The 22699-nt window shown below is 42.5% G+C and overlaps 2 protein-coding genes across 21 annotated transcripts in view; both read right to left on the reverse strand.

The window, feature by feature from the left end:
* Positions 1-4243, reverse strand: part of SGSM2 (small G protein signaling modulator 2) — a 63914-nt gene extending 59671 nt beyond the window's left edge. For 3 of the 5 annotated variants that reach the window (XM_052803339.1, XM_052803340.1, XM_052803338.1), the window contains exon 1: positions 4023-4243. In XM_052803339.1, coding sequence (XP_052659299.1) covers positions 4023-4079 — 57 coding nt within the window. In that variant the 5' untranslated portion in view covers positions 4080-4243. The remainder of the gene's footprint in view (positions 1-4022) is intronic. The other 2 variants (XM_052803342.1, XM_052803341.1) reach the window with 1 other exon arrangement.
* Positions 4244-5948: 1705 nt separating this feature from the next.
* Positions 5949-22692, reverse strand: TNFAIP1 (TNF alpha induced protein 1). Of its 16 annotated transcripts, none has more exons than XM_052803846.1 (8): positions 22440-22563; positions 21794-21854; positions 19650-19991; positions 17371-17540; positions 15466-15555; positions 15310-15362; positions 12620-12815; positions 5949-11352 (listed from the first exon to the last, which is right to left on the reverse strand). In XM_052803846.1, the coding sequence occupies exons 3-8, from the start codon at positions 19864-19866 to the stop codon at positions 11134-11136; spliced, it is 945 nt and encodes a 314-aa protein (XP_052659806.1). In that variant the 5' UTR covers positions 19867-19991; positions 21794-21854; positions 22440-22563; the 3' UTR covers positions 5949-11133. The 16 variants fall into 16 exon arrangements, with proteins under 16 accessions (XP_052659806.1, XP_052659792.1, XP_052659796.1 ...); XM_052803832.1 differs by having other exon boundaries at positions 21773-21854; XM_052803836.1 differs by having other exon boundaries at positions 21754-21854.
* Positions 22693-22699: the final 7 nt, after the last annotated feature.

Genomic DNA, 22699 nt, shown 5'->3' on the forward strand with positions numbered 1-22699 from the left:
TTATATCCTACAATGGCCAAAACTTTCAGAAGCAGTCAAACACCGAGCATAGGTCATAATACATCGATTATTTAGTAAGTTTCACCAAAGAACAACACAAGAGAAATGCCTTTATGTTTAATTTTTAAATTCTCGTTATAAGGAAGCTTTAAAAATTGAAATAAACTCCCAATTTTGCAGCAACCTTCTGGTATAAGAGATCAAGAAAAGGAAGACTACTAAGACATGACATGCACTGACTATATACTAATTTATTCACAAGCACAGGGCTGGAGAGACCTACAGATGTTGCCTTCTCCATCCCTCTGCTGAGTTCCTGGTTTGCTTCAATGAGCACAGACAGTTAGGACTTGCCTTACTGCAATTTTGCTAAACTGTCACAATGATGGATTTCTGACCAGGGCTGATCCAGCACATCTCAACATATCTGCAGCTTTCAGGGTTAGGAACAACCTTTCAAACCAGCACCCCTCTTTCAGAATACAGGTTGCAGCACTTGCCCCAACCGTGCATCATGATGGGATGCTGGAGGAGCACCACAGGGATAATGCAGCATCAAAGGCAAAGAACAGTGCTCATAAAATACTGGAATATCCAGGACCACAGTTAAAACCCACGGTATTTTTTCCTCAAAGGAGAAAACCTTATGTCCAGCATCCATGCCTCCTTTAGCTTGTGTAGTTACTGTTCATCTCATTTATTAATTGCTGCTGCCCCACTGACTCTTTGTTACTCTTAATAAAAAACGGGGTGGTGTAAATACAAGCTGTTAAATAAGTAGTATATTTCTGCTCAGAAGTGGTTGCATTTTTGTTGTAAGATACGCAATTGCATTTCTGAAGTGTTCTGAAATTTCTCAGGGCGAAACTGCTAAGGTTATTGTTACCCTGTTTGTTTCACAGCTAGAAAGAGTGTTGTGTTTAAATCCAGAAATGGCAAAACCCCCTCCATTTCAGTAGGTAGAAGGAAATGGCCAGAGAAAAGCCTGTTTCATGAGTCTGCTTGTCACAACAGATTTTCCTGCAGAGAGAGATAAATGTTTGAAATGTGAACTTAGAAGCAGCCTCAGCGTGAATCCCAGTAGAGTTAAATTTTCAAAACACATTACATGTCCTCCTTTCTATTAGAGCCAACAAAATACATTCTTTACCAGTGGGAATTGAAAATCCATCTGAGAAAAAGCAAACAACATTAAATTTTCCCAAAGGAAAAATGCAAAAGTTTTTGCTGAGAGGGAGAGACAAAATAAAAAACCACTTTGCAGCAAGTGACTTTGGAGACAACCATTTTATATTTTGCAAAGACAACTGAATTTTAGTAAGCTTAATGTAAACAACATACAGAAAGAATATGCTTACTCTGAACTCCATTAGATACTGAGGCTACATGAAAATAATTCAATAGGAGGAAGAGCCTGGGTTTAGAGGACAAAGGAAGAGAATGATCGCTTTGAGAATGGGCATGGACTAGCCAAGTTTTCAAAACGAGACCACCAACACACAATGTGTGTGCAGGTATAAGTGGCTGTGTGAAAAGTCACACAGAATAAAAAATGAGGTTGAAAATTCTATCGGAAGTAGTTAATTACCATCATTAAGGGAAGCATAATCTGGTGGTTGGTATACCAGTGGTTTGCATTCAATTCCTGGCTTCATTCATTGATTGTTTAAAAGAAAAATAAAATCTCAATCTCAGTGTCTCTGACTGCCTCCTGATACCATTTGTCTTAATGTGAGCCGAACAGACAGGGTCCCCTTCTACGGGTCCGTGCAGTGCACAGGCAAGAGGTGTTATCTTAACATGCATACAATCACCAAAGATGTCTCAGGACTATTTTAGAATGGAAAGCTCTGGGCAACCCCCAAAAAGCCAAGCCAATATAAATCCCCTAAAAGAGCATTTGTGAGGATTTGGAGAAGAAAAAAACAAATCAAAGACAAAACAAAAATGCATTATTCAAGTAATTTAAAAGCTAAAATCCAATTAAAAACATTTTAGAAACTTTAAAAACAAATTAGCCTCAGATTTTTTAATTATTCTCCTTGGCTTGAGCTGGCTTGGATCATGAAAATCCATTTCACTTTCAATCTCGTACATTAGCACAAGATTACAATGTTCAGAGCTGGAAAACATTTCTCAAATTTATTTATATATTTAAACATTAACCCAGGAGACCAAGTGCACACACTTCTAAATCGAACCTTACACTATCTTGGCTCAAAGGTCCTAGTTTAAGCTAAAATTTCTAAACAAAGTGGCAGGTTCATGGCTGCATTAAGCCGCAGCATTTAGTAATAGGTAACACCTGCTCAGTGCCCTGCAGCCAGGCACTGGCTGGGTTGTTCCAAGACACAGTCCTGCAATTTTGCGTTCAGATCGTTCTTTACACATCTATCCCTACTGTACCACTTCCGGTCAACCTACACTGACTGAAACATCTGATATTTTCTGGTTTCAACACTAACAAATATTAGGACACCAGATTCAGGCTCGGGAACCTTGGCCATAGCAACAACTTTTCACCTGAGCTTTAATGAATCCTGCTCTCCAGCTCCTTCTAATTTCCCCAGCTGTGAACTGGGGGAGGGGAAGGAGCAGGAGGATAGTTAGCTTTTTAAAAATACTTTTTATTGCTGTGATGGATAAGCGTTACATCTTTGCTTAGCTCCTGTGTAAGAACAGGCAGCCACACATGGCTGTTACACAGTCAAGGCCACAAAAATGCAAAATACAGTACTGGGGTGTAGGGGGGAGAGGTGGCCACTCGCTAAGCTGGCAGTTCCACCTGGAGCACGTTCCCGATGGTGCTCTTAGACCAAGGCATGCTTACACCACCAGGCAACTCCTCCCAGAGCACCTTGGCAGGGACCCCAAAAAGTGTCCTGTTGGAGCGGTCTCAGCACAAACCTTGCTCTGTGGTAAGAGCCACTCCACCCAAACGCGAAGCACTGTAGGAACTCTGTCCTGCTGAGCACATCCGACCAGGTAACAGCACCATTCTTTGCGAAGACTGAAGCACCACCCATCCAAATCCAAGTGTGATCTAATGCCACCATCCCTGTTCAGGCACGGGGTGTTCGGTAGCGGCACATAAGTGTCACACAGCTCTTTGTAAGAGCAACCACCCAAATTAACCCAGCCCTACTCCCCCCCTTTCTCAGCACACTTCCTAAAGCGCAGGTACCAACACCACAGGAGCAGATGCTTCTGCCAGGGCTCAGGCATGTGGGAGCCAACTCAGTTCACTCAAGGGCATCTTGGGACTAGCTTTCTTATCACTGATTTTCCTCCTGTCTCCTCCAAAACTCACAGCAAAGGAAAAGTTAGTAAAGAACCAGTAACAAGGGAGACATAACCCCAGGGAAAGGGAGCCGGGATCATTAGCTCGTTATAGCCTCCTGCCTCAGATGAACACAGCCATCACCGGCTGCCGGGGCAGGGATGAGCAAACCCACAGAGAAGCGTCTCTTCTCCCCAGGTTCACTTGGGGAAAACCCAGCGAAGCCACCGACATGTTTCTGGAGCAGCATGACAATGTCAACCTCAACAGCTGGGCTAAGCAGAGCCTTTATTTATTTCAATCACGGGAAGGTCACATATTCCACCGCAACAGCACAGAAAAGGTTAAACAGTTGTAGCCGAACAAATCCTCCACTTCCCATTCATCGCCGCCAGAAGGGAAATCGGGTTTCAATTCAACCCGGCCAAAGCTTTATTTTATTTACTCTAGGCAAACTCTTAACAACCGGCCCGACTGCAAAGGAGATCAAACAAACCCATCCCGCGGAAGGTTCAACTGTTCGCTACCGGCCTCAGCCCGCCGCGGGAGGCCGAGCCAGGCGGGGAGGGGAGGGCATGCAGGACGGCCCGAGGCCCCGCAGCCCTCCCGGGCCAGGGGGAACCCCCGCACCGCTGGGGGAACCTCCGCCGCCCGGAGCGCGGGGCTCCGTCCACCTCACAGCCCCGGCCCCAGCGGGGAGGACGCCCGCCGCCTCCTCCTCCCTCACCTCCTTCTCCCTCACCTCCTTCTTCACGTTCCACAGCAGCTTCTCCTTCACGGCGTCCGCCGAGCAGCTCATGGCGGAGCGGGGGAGCGAGGCCGCCCGCCCCGCCCTCAGAGCCGCCGGTCCGCACCGCTGAGGGAGCGCCCGCGGCGCGAAGGCTCCGCACCGCCCGGCCGAGCGCGGGGAGGCTGCGGCCCGCCGCGCAGCTCCGCGGCCATCTTCCGCGGCTGACCGCTGACGTCAGGCTGAGGGCGGGAACACCGGGGCGGGACCGCACCTGCTGCCGCCGCCGCCCCGGCTGTGTGGGGGCGCCATGGCAACGGCGCCCGGGGCGGGGCCAGGCCGAGGCGGGAACCCGTCTCCTCCGGCGCTGAGGTGAGGTGCGGCCCCGAGGTAAGGAACGGGCCTGGGGCCGCCGGCTCGCAGCGGGCCGGCCCGGGAGCTCCCCCCGGTCTTTCCTGCGGTAGCAGCCCGCGCCCACGCTGGTCCTGAAGGAGCCTCAGCCCGGGAGGGGCCCGGGGAGCCCAAGTGTTCAGTACCTCCCGCCAGCGCAGCAGCGGCACACCGGCCTCTCCAGAGAAGGGAAGGGGGTTGAAGCATCAGGTTAGTGATGTATGTTAAATCTGCTTTTTCTGGTGCTTCTTTCCCTATTTTTCACTAAAAGAGAGAACAGCAAACTCAGCTTGTTTGAGTTGCCTTCTGGTTTTGGCAAAAGGACAGCACTTCGCAAAACCGCAGGGGGTGCCCAGGAAGCATTCCAGCTCTTCCTTCCAAAGCAAGTAAGGATGGAGGCAAGATCATTCCTCCAGCAGAGGTGTTCAGGATACTTAATAAACCAGAGCTCGCTCTCAGCGAGTCCTCCAGCTACTGCTGAAAATCCTACATTAGCTGTGGCTGCAAGGGAAAAGTCACAAGAAGACCCAGGCGAAGGGAGAGCTCCCAAAGGAACAGGACAGAAAAAAAAAGAGATAGGAGGCAGGAGCTGGACTGCACCAAGAACAAGACAGACCTCTGTTAATGCAGGCAGAAAAGGGAGAAAGAGAAGAGCTGTTCCATTTTTGAAAGAAGCAGCAGATGGAGGAGACTGAATCACATCACCCAGTCACAAGAACCAAAAGTCCTACCATGATGAATGTAGGCTGTTTCTACAAGCTCTCATACAACATAAAGTCAGGGTAGGAGCACCTACCTTACAGGTAAACCAATTTTCCACAACACAACTGTGGGAAAGAATAGCCAGTGTGCACTAGAAACCACAGTTACCCAAGAGAGGTTTCTTACCTTTCCAAACAGAAGGATTACCTAACTTCCTTCAAAGACACTCAGATACTTCATAGAATAGTTTTTGTGGTTGATGCTCACAACAAAAAACCCCTATGGCTTAGCTCAGAAAGCAGGGTAACAGCAGCAAAGAGAACAGCTAAATAGAACTGACAGATTATGTTGGCCACCTCAAAAGCACACCTGCTGCAGAACACAGGCTACATCTCTGGATCTAATTCCCTGCTAGGCTGCCCCATCAGTCAAGAAAGGTTAAAGATGTTCAAAATACAAGTTAGGTTACCTTTGTGGTAATACAAATTGTGTGTAGACTTAAGGAAAGATCAAAATGCTCTGTGATTCTTATTAAGAAATGAAGTTATTTCCATTAACATGAAAACCACTGCAGCCAATGAGTTGTTTTACAATTAAAGGAAAAGACCAGAGAAAATCAAAACCACTTGTCTGCGGAGCACCTGTAAGTACATTGATACCTCCTACAAATAGCCTGCACCTGCAGGACATGGGTGAAAGGTAGCAACAGCTCCATATAATACAAAAGCCATTTGCTGACACAGTATTTCTGTGGTTCAGGAATCGTAAATAGTTGGTGAGGATCACAACTACAATGCAGAAAAGTGCAGACCAACATGACGAATAAAAAGTTATGATGCTGGAGAAAAATCACAGAAAACAAAATATAACACTTTATTAAAAATTAGTGTTCCATTTCCATTTAATGCACTGATAAAAGAGAAAACACTTTAATCAATAGCTAATATAGTTACTGCATTAACTAAGTATTTTATCCATAAGGCTGACCCTTAAAAGGTAAGACAGAAAAATAAAACAAAGCCTGATGTTGTAAGAAAACAGCTTGATCACAGAATGTCAGTTTAAACAAGATCAGCAATCATATTTGCTATCCTCTGGATATAAAATATTATAGAAATCCGAAGTGCTTTACTATTATTAAACACATTAAACTTCAACATCCCTCTGAGGTAGGGCAGGGTCTTACCACCATTTTATTACAGATGAGGAAAAATGACACATATACAGAAAAAGTGAGTTGCTGTATGTCACAGAGTTAGTGGCAAAGCTGGAAACAGGACTCGTGCCCACTCATCTCTTAATAAAACCTCAGTTCTCCTAACAGAATGGATGGTGTGAAATTTGACTGTAAAGATTTAATGCCAAGGATTGTCAGAGGATATAATCTAATTGTGTAAGACAGGGACTGCTGGGCCAGAGACATTCAGTCAAGGTATACTTCATCAGTATTTCCTAGAGTGAATTTTGTCTGAAAACTAAAAAACCTCAAGAGAAAAAAAAAAATCTAATCAAAACCACAATAAGCATTGCCTGTTCCAAGCAGAACACAGCTTTTCAATAACACCATAGTATCAGTCCCTCCAATGCCCTCCCAGTCTCTGTCAGTTATTTTATATTTTAACCACGGAGTGCGAGAGAAAAAGTCAGTGGAATGGAACATTACAGTAGGATAAATGTCTCCTGTTCCAAAAACTAAATGTCAAGGTGAAGGTTAAACATTTAGTTTTGTCTCGGCATTTATCAAGCAGTTGGAGGCTGCTACCCTGCAGAACTCTCTCTTTTGACATTATTGCCTAATTAACACTGATACTGAAAAGCTGTTTAACATAAGACATTCACTCAAAGCACCAAGTCTCCTTCTCTGTAGAAAGACTGAGGCTATTTTGCAATATGTGAGGACCCCATTACAGAAACATGCAACTCTTTATTACAGTACTTGTGTATAGATGTCAGTTAATGTTTTCCATTCATTCTCTGTCTGCTAATATAATATTTGAATGCGCAAAAGTTCACGTAAATTTAGGAGTGAAGAGGACAAAAAGGTTTCAAAAAGAGCTCCAGCAGCTAATGAATGCCAGCTGATGTAGTTAGAATTCATACATTACAAATGAGGCAAAAAGGCATTTCTTCCTCCTAAAGGCTACTATAAATTCACAGGCACATCAGTAAACACATCCATTGGTGATGGTCTATGTAGGAAGCCATTACAAGTCTCATAACTTGCAGACAAATGCATATAATTAGAAATCTATATTGTCTTAATAGGGATCATAATTTGTGATATTTAAAGCCAGCAGAGAAGAGCCTTAGGAAGCACAGCTGTTCACTCTCTCTGGAAGTGGACAGGTTACTACAAATAAGTGAATGCTACGGTTCAAAACAGCATTATCCCTTTCAGTGCTGCTTTTTGTCCATTACACCAGGTTGTAAAATTATGTTCTAGAATGTCTAGAATGTTGTTGTCAAAACAATTTATAGCTTTTAATTAAGTTAAGGATGATTAACATGCGAATACAAAGCACGTGTTACACCAAAACTACAATATTCGAAATTATCAGAAGCTGGTAGTACAGAGACTGTATAAATCAACATGCCATGATTTTGGTGGAAAGGACATTCACTAACATCGTGTGTTGGACCAGTTTCAGATAAGCAGGACTCTTAAGAGAAAAATACAGTGTTCTATCACTTGTATTAGAAAAATGTTCAACCCATGAACTGTGTAAGTGATGGCTGCATTCATGTCTACATTTAGATTTATGGAGACTTCATGTACATTATCCAATTATGTAAGCACTCAGGTAAGAGGTAACTCGGGGCATTCCAGATTTTATCAGAAACCCAAGTATAGCAGCCCTACCTAGGGAGGGGATCTCTAATACTACAATCATTTTAGCCTTGCGCACAACTCAATAGCACACACCCCAGAACCCACCTACACAGAGGATTTCCTGATGTTCTCCCATTCCAATCTGTCCAGCAGTGGAGGGAACTATAGAACTGCTAGTTAAACCCAGCCATGGGTATTTAACTGGGATCTCTCAGCCACATCCTGAAAATCCTATCAGGACAATGAACACCAAGACCATGGTTTTGAAATATCTTTTGAATAGATAAAAAACTTTAGTGTTTATGCAATTAGATTTTTACTCTAAGTAAAGCTTACAGGCTGACAGAGTGTTCTGTCCACAGTGGCTAAGCAGTGTTTAACATCATTCCAGTTCTAGTCGTATCTTAATCTAAAAGCAGATGTTTTGTGATCAGTACTAATTGGAAGCAGAGAAGGGAGAATGAATGGGGATGAGATAAGAAGGTTAAATGAAAAGGGTATCTGTACATATTTTAAAAACATTCATAACCTCTTACAGTTCTTACTGATATTCCACAAATACCAAGAAGTTATTTTGCACTTTTTAAAAGATTCTCACAACCCAGATGGTTCTCAAAACAGTTTGTTTCCAAGATTAATTTCATCTAAATTCAAATCTGAAATTAATACTACTTGTTGGCTATGGGAGACAGGGAAAAGGAAGCCAACTAAACCAAAACCACAAGCTTTTCTCTGCTTCTTACAGTGTAATAATTCACAATATGAATCCTGGGAGTACAGAATCCAACACGGAATGAAAGCCTCTGGACTAGCACACAGATCTGACACTCAATTCTCTTTCACACACTCCTCCCCATACTTGTACTCCCCAGAGAAAAGAAATGCAAAGATGACATTTTCCTGCTTATAACTTTTTAAACATAATTTTGCAAGGCTACCAGCATCACTTACTTAATCTGTTAATGTTCACTATGATAGTAACAAGAAAAAAATAATATAAATCATTTGCCAAGAAACAGAAGTGCTACACGTGATTTTTAAATGGCAGTCTTATTTGTTACAAGACGGAAAAAAAGTACAAGAGAATAAATTGAAGCTATTAAGTACAGCACAAAGACCCTATCACTATAGGCTCTGCTGGTAGCTTCCAAGCATCCACCACAGTGTAATTGAAATAGTGTTAGTGGAGGGGGGGGGGGGAATCCACATCACACTCTTAGCAGAATTAAAGAAAAAAACCCCAAACAAACACAAAAGCCTTCGTCAAAACTAATTTCAGCAGCTGTATTTTCACTGGCACAATAGAAAAACCAGCTGGAAAACAACTTACAGAAAGCAAGATAAAAAGAAAAGAGGTTATTAGAGTTTTAAAGAGGCCTTTCACAAAAAGGCAGGTGCATTACTGTGGCAATGCTACTTCCCAAATGTGAAGAGAGCTAAGTGAATGCCTGCCACATGTAGAGGTCTGGCTAGGCAATAAAGTCCTGAAAGTTTGCAGCCATTAGTGTTTTCTTACCAAGCCTCAACAATTTCATTTTCAAAAGCCTAATTGAGTGAAAATAATTTTTTTGTTCCCTCCCCTGCTTCTATTACTACCAAACCATCCACCATCTTAATTCTGCTTATGACTTCACTTCTTGTCAGGCTTTTGCAGTAATATGCTTTAAAACTTATAGGTAGATTTGGCACCGGTCAAAGCAGTTCAAGACTAACCGTTGCAGAATCCGAAGCTTCCCTGTTCACGTACAATATGGGAACATAAAAGCAGTTGTGGAGCATGCTCCACCACTGTCATATATCCATAGCTGCCACTGAACAGCCATCAAGTAATAACCGTATATGACAGTGGTAAAATTTGAATCTGCAACCTACAGCTGAAACCTACAAGCAAACATTTAAAAGTACAGTAACACCTTTTCCTACTAAACTTGAAACTGTTTCCAGACACCCAATTTGCAGAGCAGCCTTGACTCCAAACTTTTCAAAGGCCCTTTACAATTAGCACCCAGCCAAGCACTCAGAATAAAAGTTATTATTTCAGTTTAAAATTTAGTATAAGCTACCCTTCTCCTGTGTCCAAAGCCTGTTGCAGTTTCATGCTAGAACAAAATTTTTATGACTATTCTCTTCCCACTTCAAATTCTATGCTCTAGAAGGGATTCAGAGCACAAAACTTGAAATCACCCTTCAGTATGTGAACATTATCTAGCCTTATAAAATGTTTAGACTGTACTTCCCCACTGCAATTTTTCCCCTGCTGCTTGAGAAATTTAACATCAAATAGCACTTTTGGGCCACAGGAGGAAACTAATGTAAAACTAATTCCCCAGATTGCCGTTGTTTTTATATAAACAGGATTAGACTATCACAAGCCTAAACAATGGCAACCCTGCCACAATTTATTCCTCAAGTTTTCTTACTTGAGGAAGTTTCTCCCTTCACCATACCCATTTCCCCATCTCCCAAGACAAATCATGACATACATATTTAAATTTTCAAATTTTTCTCATTTTTCACAAGGGCAGCTTTTTTGATGACTTGACTCTTAGCTCTTTGGAAGAGCTTACCTTAGAATTAATGAGTTTTAAAGACAGCTATCTTGGAACACAAACTTTTGTACGTGTACTGGGGGAAAGAGGTGGGAGAAATCACCTGTGCAATGCATCTGACTACTGGATAGCTAACCATTTCTTCTGGGGGTTATCAGATGTAGTGTTTGCTATGAGTAGTCATGTTCAAGTTCTCTCCACCCCCTCTTCAGTATCTTGATTTAAAAACTGGAAGTTCCATTATACAAAACCCTAAAAGGGCAGGTATCTGGAAAAAGATTTTTCAAATCACACCATCTCATTCAGGAAAAGCAGTACTTCTCACAGGAAGTAAGAAAACTGGCAAGTCATTAGATATGCAAGAGCAACCACAAACTGTCAGAATCGGTGTTCCGAATTCCGTTCCTCACGTGGCATGAAAAGGGGACCAGTCTGTATTTAAAGCACATGGTGCAAAATTAACATCTTAGTTCTCAAAGCCCTTGGCCTTTAGTGTTGCTTTGTGCGCACAAAATGCCCGTTTGCTTCTCTAGGGAGCCAAGAAGCCAAATGAAGATCAATCCAGAGTCCAACTGATCCCTCCCTACTTCCTGATCTCCCTCAAAGAATATCGATACAAGCCTTGACACCAAACCCTTACTCCTCGACTGATACGCTAGTGGCCAAGCTGACGGTCATCATAGGTGCTATATCTCTTCACATGGATTCGGCGCACTCGGTCACGAAGTTCAAAACCCTCATCATCCTCACTGTGAGATGCCTGGCTTCGGCTCCTACTTGTTGCTTCCAGCAGAGAGTTATCAGGAACCCGTGGTGTTTCATACAGCAAGACATTTAGCGTTTCCTCATAAATTCGTGCCTCAGGGAATTCAACCTACAAAAAACAGCACATGTCCTTTTCCAGATCTATATGGGATAACATGACTGGAACACTTACCCATAAGTAAAGATATTTGAGCCATAAAAAGACATACACTATGAAGAGAGTAAAACAATTGTAAACGAGAAAGATGAGCAAAGCAGTCCAATTCCTAGTAGAGGATTATTCCCACCACCAGCTTGCCTACCTCACCTCTGCTTTTAGATCATTCTAGAATGGAAAACAGTATTTCTGATTCTTAAGTGCTAATGTTGGACCTGGTCACCTTACCTGCACCACTGCAAGTCAAAAGTTAACTCCTGAAGTTAGGGAAACTCTGTAGATTTATCATGCTAATCATTATCATATTTTCATGCATGTAACTCATCTCTTTAGGACATACTGTGCTTGAAAGCAAGTCTTTAGGTAACCTTTGCAAAATCAGAGGTGGGAAGACTACGAGAAGAATTGCTGGAAGTGTGGGGAAATCAAGATAGGTTGATTATTGGGAATCTGCACTCCTGCTGAACTTTTTTTTTTAAAACAGATATTCTGTAGTTTTGCGCATAAAAGCACAACGATAATAAATATACCATGTTTCTAAACAGTGTTTGAGCTCAAGTTTCCCTTTCATTAATTTCATCCCATCCATTTCAGTTATTCAGGCTGGGACAGATCAGTTTCAGCCTTCTCCTTTTTGGCATATATCTTCCAACACTCTGAAGAAATTTATACTCCCAGACACAACCATTTAGTCCAATTACATACAATGATTACATCAGTGCAAGTGAAACAGTACAAAGTAACTGCAATGAAGTAAACTTATGTAGGTATAATTAGGAGCAGAATTAGATCTTTACTCCATTTAATTAGAGAAGAATTTCAAGGCATTTACATGCTTTAGGGACACAAAGTCCATCAACTTTAAGAGACTAGTGCTAAAATGCACATGCTTTCAGAATTGCTATTCTCAGCCTTTCCTTCAAACCTGCTACCATATTTAGTCTTCTCTGAATTCTATCTAGTATGCAGCATCTTTTACCTAGATGACAGCTCATCCTGCAGCCCCCTAAGCAGCAAGCCATTCAAGTAATTTCGATGCCACTGACCATCAATTCCAGTCAATATTCAGGAGAGCTGGTATCAAAGCTTTTCCAACAAGTGATATTGCTTGCCCCTGGCAATTTGGCTTAAGTTATACAAAATCTGCATCTTTCTGCAATGTATCATCAACTTTTTTTTTTTTTAAACCATAAGAGACAGATGGGTAAAACTCCATTACCTTGGTTTGCTTCTTCTCTGTAGCGTACACTATAGAGGTACAACAGACTTCAGCAAGTTTCCGACCCTGTCCATAGAAAGACCAGCAGCAGATTTCATCCCCTATAACATCCTTAATGAAAAGAACTCTGCCGTTGAATCGGAGAGATAGTTTGTCAAACAGTTCTATGTTCTTCAGTAAGTTGTCATCTGAGTTACTGAAACACAGCAACAAAAGGAGGAGTATGGTTTTTGCCGTTTTTCAACTGGCCATCTCTACAGAATTTATATGCCTATTCCACCATAGTTTTAAGCATTGATCTAACTGCAGAATACAAATAAGTAGTGACTCATTGCCATATGCTGCCAAGAAAAGACAGGGTAGTAGCCAATTTCAGATACAAATAAGATGCTCTGATCCCCATGAGCAAACACACCAGCTTTTAGAGGTCAAGTTATATAATTAATAACGACAGCACTATTTCCCCAAATCATTACATCAACTACCTACAACTATCTTTTGACTGACACTCAAGACGATTAAATCACATGCTAACTACAGTTCTCTTTAGCTTAGTAACAGCAGAAGTCCAAAGAGTCAATGCATGTTAGAAGGCCAGCTAAAAAGCAAGGTGTTCTGCACGTAACACCACGTAACACTAGTGATAGCATATACAAATTTCTAGGGTGAATACATTATTTAGGAGACTTAAGTTTTACTGACAGCCAACACAATGTAGGATCTTAATTACTTTTCAAAGCAAGATCTAGATGTTCTAGAGAAAAAAAAAATATACACTGTATTATAGCTTTAAAGTCAGGTAAAGCTATCAGAAAGCTATTCTTAAAATTTAAAATATTTTACTTTAACAACATCATGGCCAATCAATGTCCAATTTGATTAATTAAAAAAAAAAAACAAACCACCAACCCAAATCTAAAAGCCCTACTCCTGACATCAGCTTGAATGCAGCTGTATTGAAATTAAGTACTCTGCCCCTTTGTCTCTTTTTATAGGTGGCTGGGAAATTATGTGCGGATATGTGGAAATTGGTGAACGTATTACCGCCTAGACAACAAAGCCAACCTTGCTAGCTTTAACAGTGAAATTGCTTACTCTTTGGACCCATAAGCTCAAGGTTCATACCTTGCTGCCAAGAATCTACCCAGAGACATGACATTGTACTTTTGTATGCAGTATCTTAACTTTTGCAAGTGGTCCAGGAAGGCTATGAAATACTTGTGAATCAAGACACTGCTAATAAGAAAAGCCAACTGGGCTTTACATAAAATACGTAGTCTGAGAAGTATTTCTGTTCAGATCTAAATCAAAAAAGAATGATGTGCAACCAGACAAAACCTTCAGCTCGCAAGAATCAGTTGATAAAGCAACTTGCGATTCAGCCAGTGCCAAGTCCCAGCCTCCATCAAGTGGCAGAGCTGGGAAAAGAATGTGGAAGTCTTCATCCATTTATGTTATTAGACCACACTGACAACATAACCGAGAAAGCTCCTTTTATACTGTTGGTTAGGAAGAATAGAAGGAAAAAAAATCTTTGCTTGCTAGCAGCCAGTGTGGAATTTTAAATAAAGATGCCTCATTTAAACACCCTCAAGGCATGCAGATTCATGCACAAGGAATAATTAGAACCCTACAGCTAGTTGAGATACCAGCACCTCCCGGTATCCAGGATTCTGTTGCTCTCATTACTAGTCCGTTTATGTTTCCAGACCCTTGGTGACTAATATGCTATTCTGTACTTGCTTTAGCATCACTGCTGTAAGCTAAAGGGTAACAGGGAGGAGTCCAATACAACTGGCAGATACAAATGCAGTTTGCTGAAAAAGAGGCTGCTCTTCAGCACTCCCGCAGGTAGCATTTCCCGACTACCTGAAATATCATGATTGTTAGAATCCATCTCTCTGACAGATAGACCATCAGTTTGTCTAGAGAAAAAAAGCTTCCAAGATTGTATCTCACATTGAAAAGGCTGAAAATGAGGATTCTGCATAGCATAAAGGATTACTCGCATCACTTCAATGACTGGTTTGGGAAAATCCAATGCCATTCTAATAGCATCATAACAAAGGGATCATGATAGTTGCAGCATAGAACTAAATAAATAATGTTATTTTATACAGGAGGAAAGCCAGAAAATTACTGCCCTGGCCCTAACTAGGTTGCTCCTGAGCAGAACAGACACGTTCCTTTGTAACCAAATAATTAATTCATTTAGAGGCACTGAAGGCACTGGAACATCAAGAATGTCTGTAGGTCAGAATAAAAGAGTGCTGGCGCAGCTATATGCAGACTCAAAAGTATAGCTAAACTGACAAGGCGGGAATCATGGCTGCATTAGCTTTGCGTTGACAAGGTAATGCCCTGCTGACCAGTTTGTGTTGCATTACCCAAGTCATATCTAGTTTCAGCCAATATTAATAGCCTCATCCTGTCCTTGTTTCTTCTCACACAACTGAACTGTACACTAAACTTCAACAGATACAGTTTATTGTGTTCTCCCCCGATTTAGATTCATGTCAGTCAAAAACAACTGCGCTCAAATCCATAGAAGAGCACCACTGTAAGCAAAAAAACCCCAAAACAAACCAAACAAAAAAACCCCAAACAAGCTAGGTCGTACCACATCTTACTCCATTCCCATAGTCAAAGGGAAACTTTCCCATTACAGTGGGGAAAAAAACCTGACATACCTGGTGTAGGAGTATTTATTGTTGCTTCTATTATAAAGCAGCTTAACAACAGGCTATTGGGAGAGAAAGAGAAAAAGCAGAAAAGATAAGTTCTGTGTTTGAATACATTTAGCAAAAATTCAGTTTCTCACTGGATAGTTGTGGAAAAGTAGTTACTTTCATTGATGATTCTATCAGTCTCTCTTCTTCTTTTGGAGATGTGATAATAGGGATGCTACAGACAGGTTCATACAAGTCTTTCTTGTCCTGTTTTGAAGAAAGAAGAGAGAGAGGAAATAAACTCGAGAGAGATAAATGCTAAAGCTAACATCTGCTGCTGCTTTCTCCAACCCCTCCAGCTATATTCCCAAATCCTGTGATGCAAGGGAAAAAAAAAAAGCTCTGTGTTGCTATAGTAACCACACAGCGTTACCTTGATCTGCAACCCAGAAATACAGCGGAGGGATTTCTTATCCCCAGAAGGCAGCAGTAATAGAAACATTGGGATGCAGGTGGATGTCCTTCTTAGCTATAGCAAGGACTCTAAGCTCAAGTCATATTTGGTTTAAGTGTGTTTATTATTCTATCCTTTTTCGAAGAAAAGGATAGTAGGAGTTTGCACTAGTTTTAACCAACTCAAAACACTGCAGCATGTAAGAATATCAGCCACCGTGAACTGAACATTTGGAAAGAACAGCATGTCACCAAAACGGACTTCAGCCCCTTGTGATACAAAAGCAACAATCAAGAGCATGTAGCACAGCCTGTGACTCCAGATTCCTCATGTAGCAAATTAAGGAAAGCTCAATAGCTAATAGGAAAGCCTTAGAACATTTTGTTGTTAGAAAAAAGGTTTTAAATTCCAAACCGGAAGGAAAATTGTCAGTGTGGTTTTGCATTTCTTTCAGGGGATACAAGAAGTATTTTCAACCTAGTATGTGAGGCATTTATGAATTACTAAGTTTTGCCCTGCAAGAAACATTCATTTCACAATGCTGAGACTAATAATAAGTTACATATATTGCATCTGGGCTAACCTTATTAAAAGGTTGGCAGAACAAGCTGATTGCAATCAGCTGAATGCATACGGACTCATAAAGTGAATGAAGCCACTATGGGCTTACATATTTGCAAAACTGATATGAAGAAGAGTCCTTAAAGTACTCAGTGCTTACCATATAGGTGTTTTTCTCCATTAAGATTCAAACTTGGGAAAAAAGTTACCATGTTTTCAAAGATTCAAACCCATTCTGCCTATAAATACTATCTAATTAGAAGTGACATAACTTGGGAGAAATTTAGACAAATGCCATAAGGCCTTTTAAAACATATGCTCAAAATAATAATGTTTATTCAATCAGTTTCCTTTAAATTTCTGGCTTTTATTTCATTTCACACAAGAGGAACTAATTCACTATCTATTTCCTAAATAAAATATAAAAAAAAGAAACAGAAAAGAATCAGTCCCTCTATGTAAATGACAAATTGTCAATACAGTTTCTACTTTATTCATCCTCCTGGCATACCTGTGAAGTAGAAAAGTGCTACTATCCCCATTGCGAGGGGGCAGCTGGACAACCGAACAGAAGCACAAAGGGAAACGATTTACCCATTGTCACACCAGACATCTCCAAAATGACAGGAACTCAAACCTATGTCTAGCACATTCTAGATTCATATAATCTAACCAGGGGACAATCCTTCTCTTCTTACAAAGAAATAGCTCCCTTGGTAATGCAGCTGCCTCACTACTTGCACTAAATGACTTCAGAGCACAGGCACCTGTGGCCTGGAAGGCCATGCCATGGTAGCACATGGGTCTGAAAACATTTCATCTCTTATTCAAAGCATCACAGGATCTCAGGTGTGCATACAGAGCAAGGATAACTACGGCTTTGATAAACGTACTGGATAAGCTCTTACAACTTACCTGACTGCTGTCTCATTTTCTTTCCAGGCTGTCTTGTGCATCTAAGACTCGATGCCGTCTCTAAGGCCATGAAATACTCTCTCAAGTTGTCTTAATAAATTTTATAAGCAAAACACCCACAAAAAACTTTACAGGCTACTTCTGTTTCTTACCTGCAGGGCTGCTTGGCACATGTCCACTAAGCCCTGAATGAGATAGTATTTGGCTTCTGCCATCAACTCTTTGATCTCCTGTCTGTGTTTTGGAAGTGCAATCGTGTCATCTCGGAGATAGTTTAAAATTGTTCCAAAGTGCTTCCCGCAACGGTCTATAAGGATCCAGCCTGAAAAATAATGATTGCATCATTTCAATCACCTTAACACTAGCGGGCAAGAGAAAGCTCCTTGGAGAGGTTAAATAAGCCTAATGTTTCCTGAAACTGCACATGATACTCTTCCCATTTCATTCAGTGGAAGTCCTTACTGACTTTGAGCAAAATGAAGTTGGTTACAGAACAGAAACTGACAGTGGAACTACTCCTTTGGTACCTCCTGTATGTTCTCACTACTTTCCAGCACCCCAAAAGAAAAGCCTCGAGCTAAAAATTCTTGGCTTCCTATCACAAAACACTAAAATTGCTGCAGGAACCTGACTGTGCTGTATCAACTGATCATCAGTGGGCTACCTGACCAAAATTATTATCTTGCTTCATCTTTTCTGTATTAGGTTCTGATTAAAGGAATGGACCTTTTTAACTACTATAGGAAGTCTAATTTACATCTATTTAACTGACTGTCCAAGCCATTCAAACCGGGGGGGGGGGGGGCACAAAATAAAGCTTATTGTTAGATAGGTTGCTTCTTTTCTTTAGAGGCTTGTCATATTCCCAGCACAAAGGAGGTGTGCTGTATTTGTATGGGAATAAATGTATTAACTGCTGCTACAGTGTAATGGTGGGCAATTAGCAACTTATCACTAAGCAAGCCAAGGAAAGACTAGAAGAGAGAATTCACAAATGTTTGCAACAAGTAGATTTGGGATAAGTTCTGTGGCCTAATGAGAAGGATTTGGCAGTTTTCCAACCACATTTTCTGCTGTTGTTTGGGGTTAAAGAGACAGAAGTGTTCCGAAGATGCTAAAAGGTAGGCTAGCCCAGAAAACCCAGTATGGGAAAAAAGCTGTTCTAGTCTCCAGACAGGAGCAAAGAACAGGACAGAGACAGATCAGGAGGGAGCAGAAAGGGGATGCAGCACAGGAAACAGCAGTCAACAGACAGTTCTTGCAATTCTAAAACATCCCTGAAGCCACATTCACTAGGAAACAGGATGTCTGACTTGCTGGCAAACAATAGCAATGCAGGACACACGCAAGCAGAGGGCTTAATACAGCACCAAACCCTTTTCCATAACATGGCAGGCAGGCAAAAAAGTGTTATTCTGGGAACCTAAGTACAGAAAACAACATAGGAAAATAAGCTAAACCACTGCTAGATTCTACAGCTGTAGCTGTCGGAACATGAACCTTGTTTTCCATTCAGGCTGAGGCTCTTACACAAAACTGCTGGACTAAATGGATTTAGTTGTATGTAACACTCAACAAGACCCAGCCTACTCAAGGGGAACTTCGTTTAAATGGTACGCAAAATCCACAAGGAGTTGTTTCAGTTTAAGTAAACACGCTGTTACGCATTGAGTTTAAGCTGATGTAATCTGGGCATGCAGAAGAGCTTTTGCATACGAGTGTTCAGAAACACCAAGCGGCTAAATGCTTGCCAACCTCTCTCAGCCTCTTCTCCACAGTGCCACAACTCTCATTCCTAAGGTGTTATTTTGCCCCGGACTACCAAAGAGAGGAAAATGAAAGCACTCATAGCCATTGCTGATATTGGTTGTCTTTCTTGTTCTACGCTCGATAATGTATTATGGATTTTTATAATGACAATATTCAGTGTCGAGCAGGAGGTGACATACTGCTTGAGTGACGTCTAAATAGTGTCACAGCATCGTAAGCCACAAGCGGAACATTCTACTGGGAGGAGGAAAAAAAGAATTTTCAACAGAGCAAGCAAGGCTATTCTGAGTTCTAAAGATGAAAACTGAATGTCCCTCCCCATGTACGCATTTTGAATGATGCCAACACATGACACCACATAAATGACAACCCACGTACTGTCTGTTCAGTCTTCGTAACATCAACAATCTGCATACCAGCTGTGATCGTAGGAAAGAGAACCAGTCCTTCCGCTAGTTAATTTTAGCAACAAAAGAACATTTTTATAAAGCACAGAGGATTGTTAGCACCAATGGGAGTTGGCTGCCTAATGTTCCGAGCTATTTTTGGAATGTACCTTTCCCTACATCCTTAACTGAGTGTAGTCTTAAGATATTTAAAAGACCTCCACCAAAACCCAGTTGTTCTACAAAACTGTCAACAACAAAAGACATTCCCTTACCTTCCTTGTCTGTGAGCACCTCCATTCTGCCGCTGAACATGGCCTTAAGCATTGTGTCATGCCTGGTCAGTACTTGTACTGTAGTGTAATATAAAGAGCCCCCAACATTCAGTCGCACATACTTGTTACCAAGGCTGCCCCCTTTGAAGCTGCAAGTTTTGGGCTTGGGCCCTGCAGCTGGACAAAGGGTGGTGGTTAGACACGTGTCCCCCGACATCTCCTTCTGTAGGTAGATGACAACCCTGCAGAGCGTGGGCTTGACGGATTCCGCCGTGATTGGTGAAGAGTCACGAGTCACCAGACGAGGACGGCAAGGCAAAAGCGGTCATAACCACCGGGCCCCTGAAACAGAAATGCGCAAGATCAACCCAGAAGCCTGGAATTTCCATCTACAACAAAAACATGAAGCCCACATTAAAGACAAAATACTTTCAGTACATTCCTAAGGGCACATCTACACGCATTCTGACAAAACAAGATTCAGCTGTTTTTCAGACAACTTACACAGCAGCAGAACGGTAGCTCACCACCATGCAGCTGCATTACTGTTAGTGAGACACGCTGAACTTCTCTGGACTTCCTGTTATTTAGTCTTCACCCAAGACTACAAACACTATACAATACTGCAGTCCGAGTTTAAACGCTAGCTGGAATTCCGCTCCCTCTCAACTTCCCAAAAGAACACAACTCTTTTTAAAGTGTGCAGAGCCAAAACACAATGGAAGACTTTTCTGCCCTTCCTTCAGCTGGGGTGTGTATCTATACGTGCAGGGTTTGTTGTTGTTGTTTTGTTTTTTAACTGGAGACATTTATAAATGTCTCTTCAAATGCCTCGACGTTGAAATGCTGGACCATAACACGTTCTATTTCCTGGCGACTCCTTTCATTCAAAACTCTTCTTCCTCCATCCTGGAATGCCGAGCAGTCAAAGTAGTTTTAAATTTTTTTAATTTTTTTTTAAATTAACACCACTCCCTCACCAAATATGTCCAGTCTTTGGAATATTTGTCTCAGTTAAAAAGCCAGCTAGACATTCACTGCTTCTTTCTCTCCCCAGTCTCACTATGCCTATTTTTCCATTGACAATAACTTCAAAATGCAAACAAACAAATAAAAGAATGAAACTCTGTCTAACGTGCCAGATACGAGTTCTTCAACCAGAAAAGTACAAATACAAGTTTCTTACCTGTCCTTCTTCTAAATAATTATTGTTCTCAAAAACATTTTGCCATTGGCTTTTTTGTTGTTGTTGTTTTAAGACTCTTTCAGACTGTGAATATCTCCTCCCTTCTCCATTCTGTGCCTACGGCACATGAGCAACCTTTTATAAATAAATATAATAACCTGCTAATTATCTTGCTATTCTTCCTACAACCTTTTCCTTCTCACCCCACCTCAGCTTTCAACATAAGAAAAAACCCCCACAAACATCCATCTGTTCAGCAATTTATTTGGCAGCTACAGATGGTACCTTAAAATTGCCAGAGATCTGAATAACTACTGAACTTAGAACAACACCTAAAATGTAACATTATTCTGCAATTCCTAACTCAATTACTCTAATTAAGCAAACACTACAAACAACGTCTATTAAACAACAAGCAACACAAACACTGCGCAGATCATCAAGACACAAACCAATTCTAAGAATTTTAGTGCCAGAAAAGCTCAGTTTGTCTATAAATGCTTTAACTGGAACTCCCACCGGCTGCCATTGTTCTTTACTTCCAACTAATCACCATAAAACGCAACAGCAAGCTTCAACCTACATCTGGGCGAGACAACTTTTTTTTTCCGGCTACATCACTTGAGCCAAGCGGTCCATGAGCAAATCTGAGTCACAGGCAGCTGCACGCGACACACGGAACGGGCCAGAAAAGTAACTCCCAACCGGTAAGCAGGCAGCAGTGACCAAAAATTGCGTGTTAGGCTCGTGGTGTTATCTAAGAAGTTAATTACTCAAACAAAGCAGCTGAGGGTTATAGAGAAATCAATCAGAAGTTGTCCAAGCCTTGCGAGTAACACAGTTCCTCCCAACTAGTCAAAGGCACTTGCTATAATCCGTTAGGAGCAAGCAGATGAAGACCTACGGAAGCAACTACACCTTGTCCCGCAGCTCACACCTCTGGTAACAATGGACGTACGCCCTCGATCTGCACATCTGTCACCGCGTCCTGCCTTGCTTCAGCCCCTCAGCAATCCCTCCTGCAGAAGAACAAAGGCATGCTTGGGAAGACAGCCAGGCTGAGAGAAATCCAGGTGCACACAGAGCTCTCCAACGTCCGTCTGCCCGAACATGGGTTTGTGGTCGTTCTGATGCTTCGGGCCTCGACATACTGCTCCGACCATGCGGAACGGAGCAGAACCCCCGGGACGGCCGGTCCGAGCAGGAGTCGGGACTATTACTCCTTCCTTAACTAGCAAGCGAGGAGGCTTTTGCTGTAAACAGTGACGTAACCTCTGATTAGCCCCGCTACCACACGAGAAACATTTTCTACCTCCCTCCCTTCCCTCCCTGTGCGGGAGGCAGGAGGAGGACGGCGCGACGCCACATCAGGAAAGGGGCCCTGATGAAAACTTCCAGAAAAAGGAACCTTAACGGCTCCGGGGGGAACCCCCCCCACACCCCCTGCAAACCGGGCACGCTTTTGGCTCAAGCTCTCTCCGGCCCCTCCCGCCTTTTCGGCACCCCCAGGCCCCGCGGCGGCCCCTCACGGCGGGGCAGAGGCGGGACCCCGGCCCCGCCAGGCCGGGCCTGCGGAGGGAGCGCGGCCGGGCCGCGGCACGCACCGAACGAAGCCTTACACGCCCGGGGAGAGGGCTGCTCCGCCTGCCCCGGCGCCCTCCGCTCCGGCACCTGCAAAAAAAACCAAAGGAGCGGCGAGCCCGGCCCGGGAGGGCCCCGGCGGCCTTCGCTCACCCGCCGCGGCGGTCCCCACTTGAGATCATTTCCTCCGCGCCCCGCTAACGACCGGCACGACCCGGAAACGTTTCCCGCCGCTCCGCCGGGACTACATTTCCCAGCGCGCCCCGCGCCATCGGCGGGCTGT

Source organism: Harpia harpyja, chromosome 12 (genome assembly GCF_026419915.1).
Source record: "Harpia harpyja isolate bHarHar1 chromosome 12, bHarHar1 primary haplotype, whole genome shotgun sequence".
Classification (NCBI taxonomy): Eukaryota; Metazoa; Chordata; class Aves; order Accipitriformes; family Accipitridae; genus Harpia; species Harpia harpyja.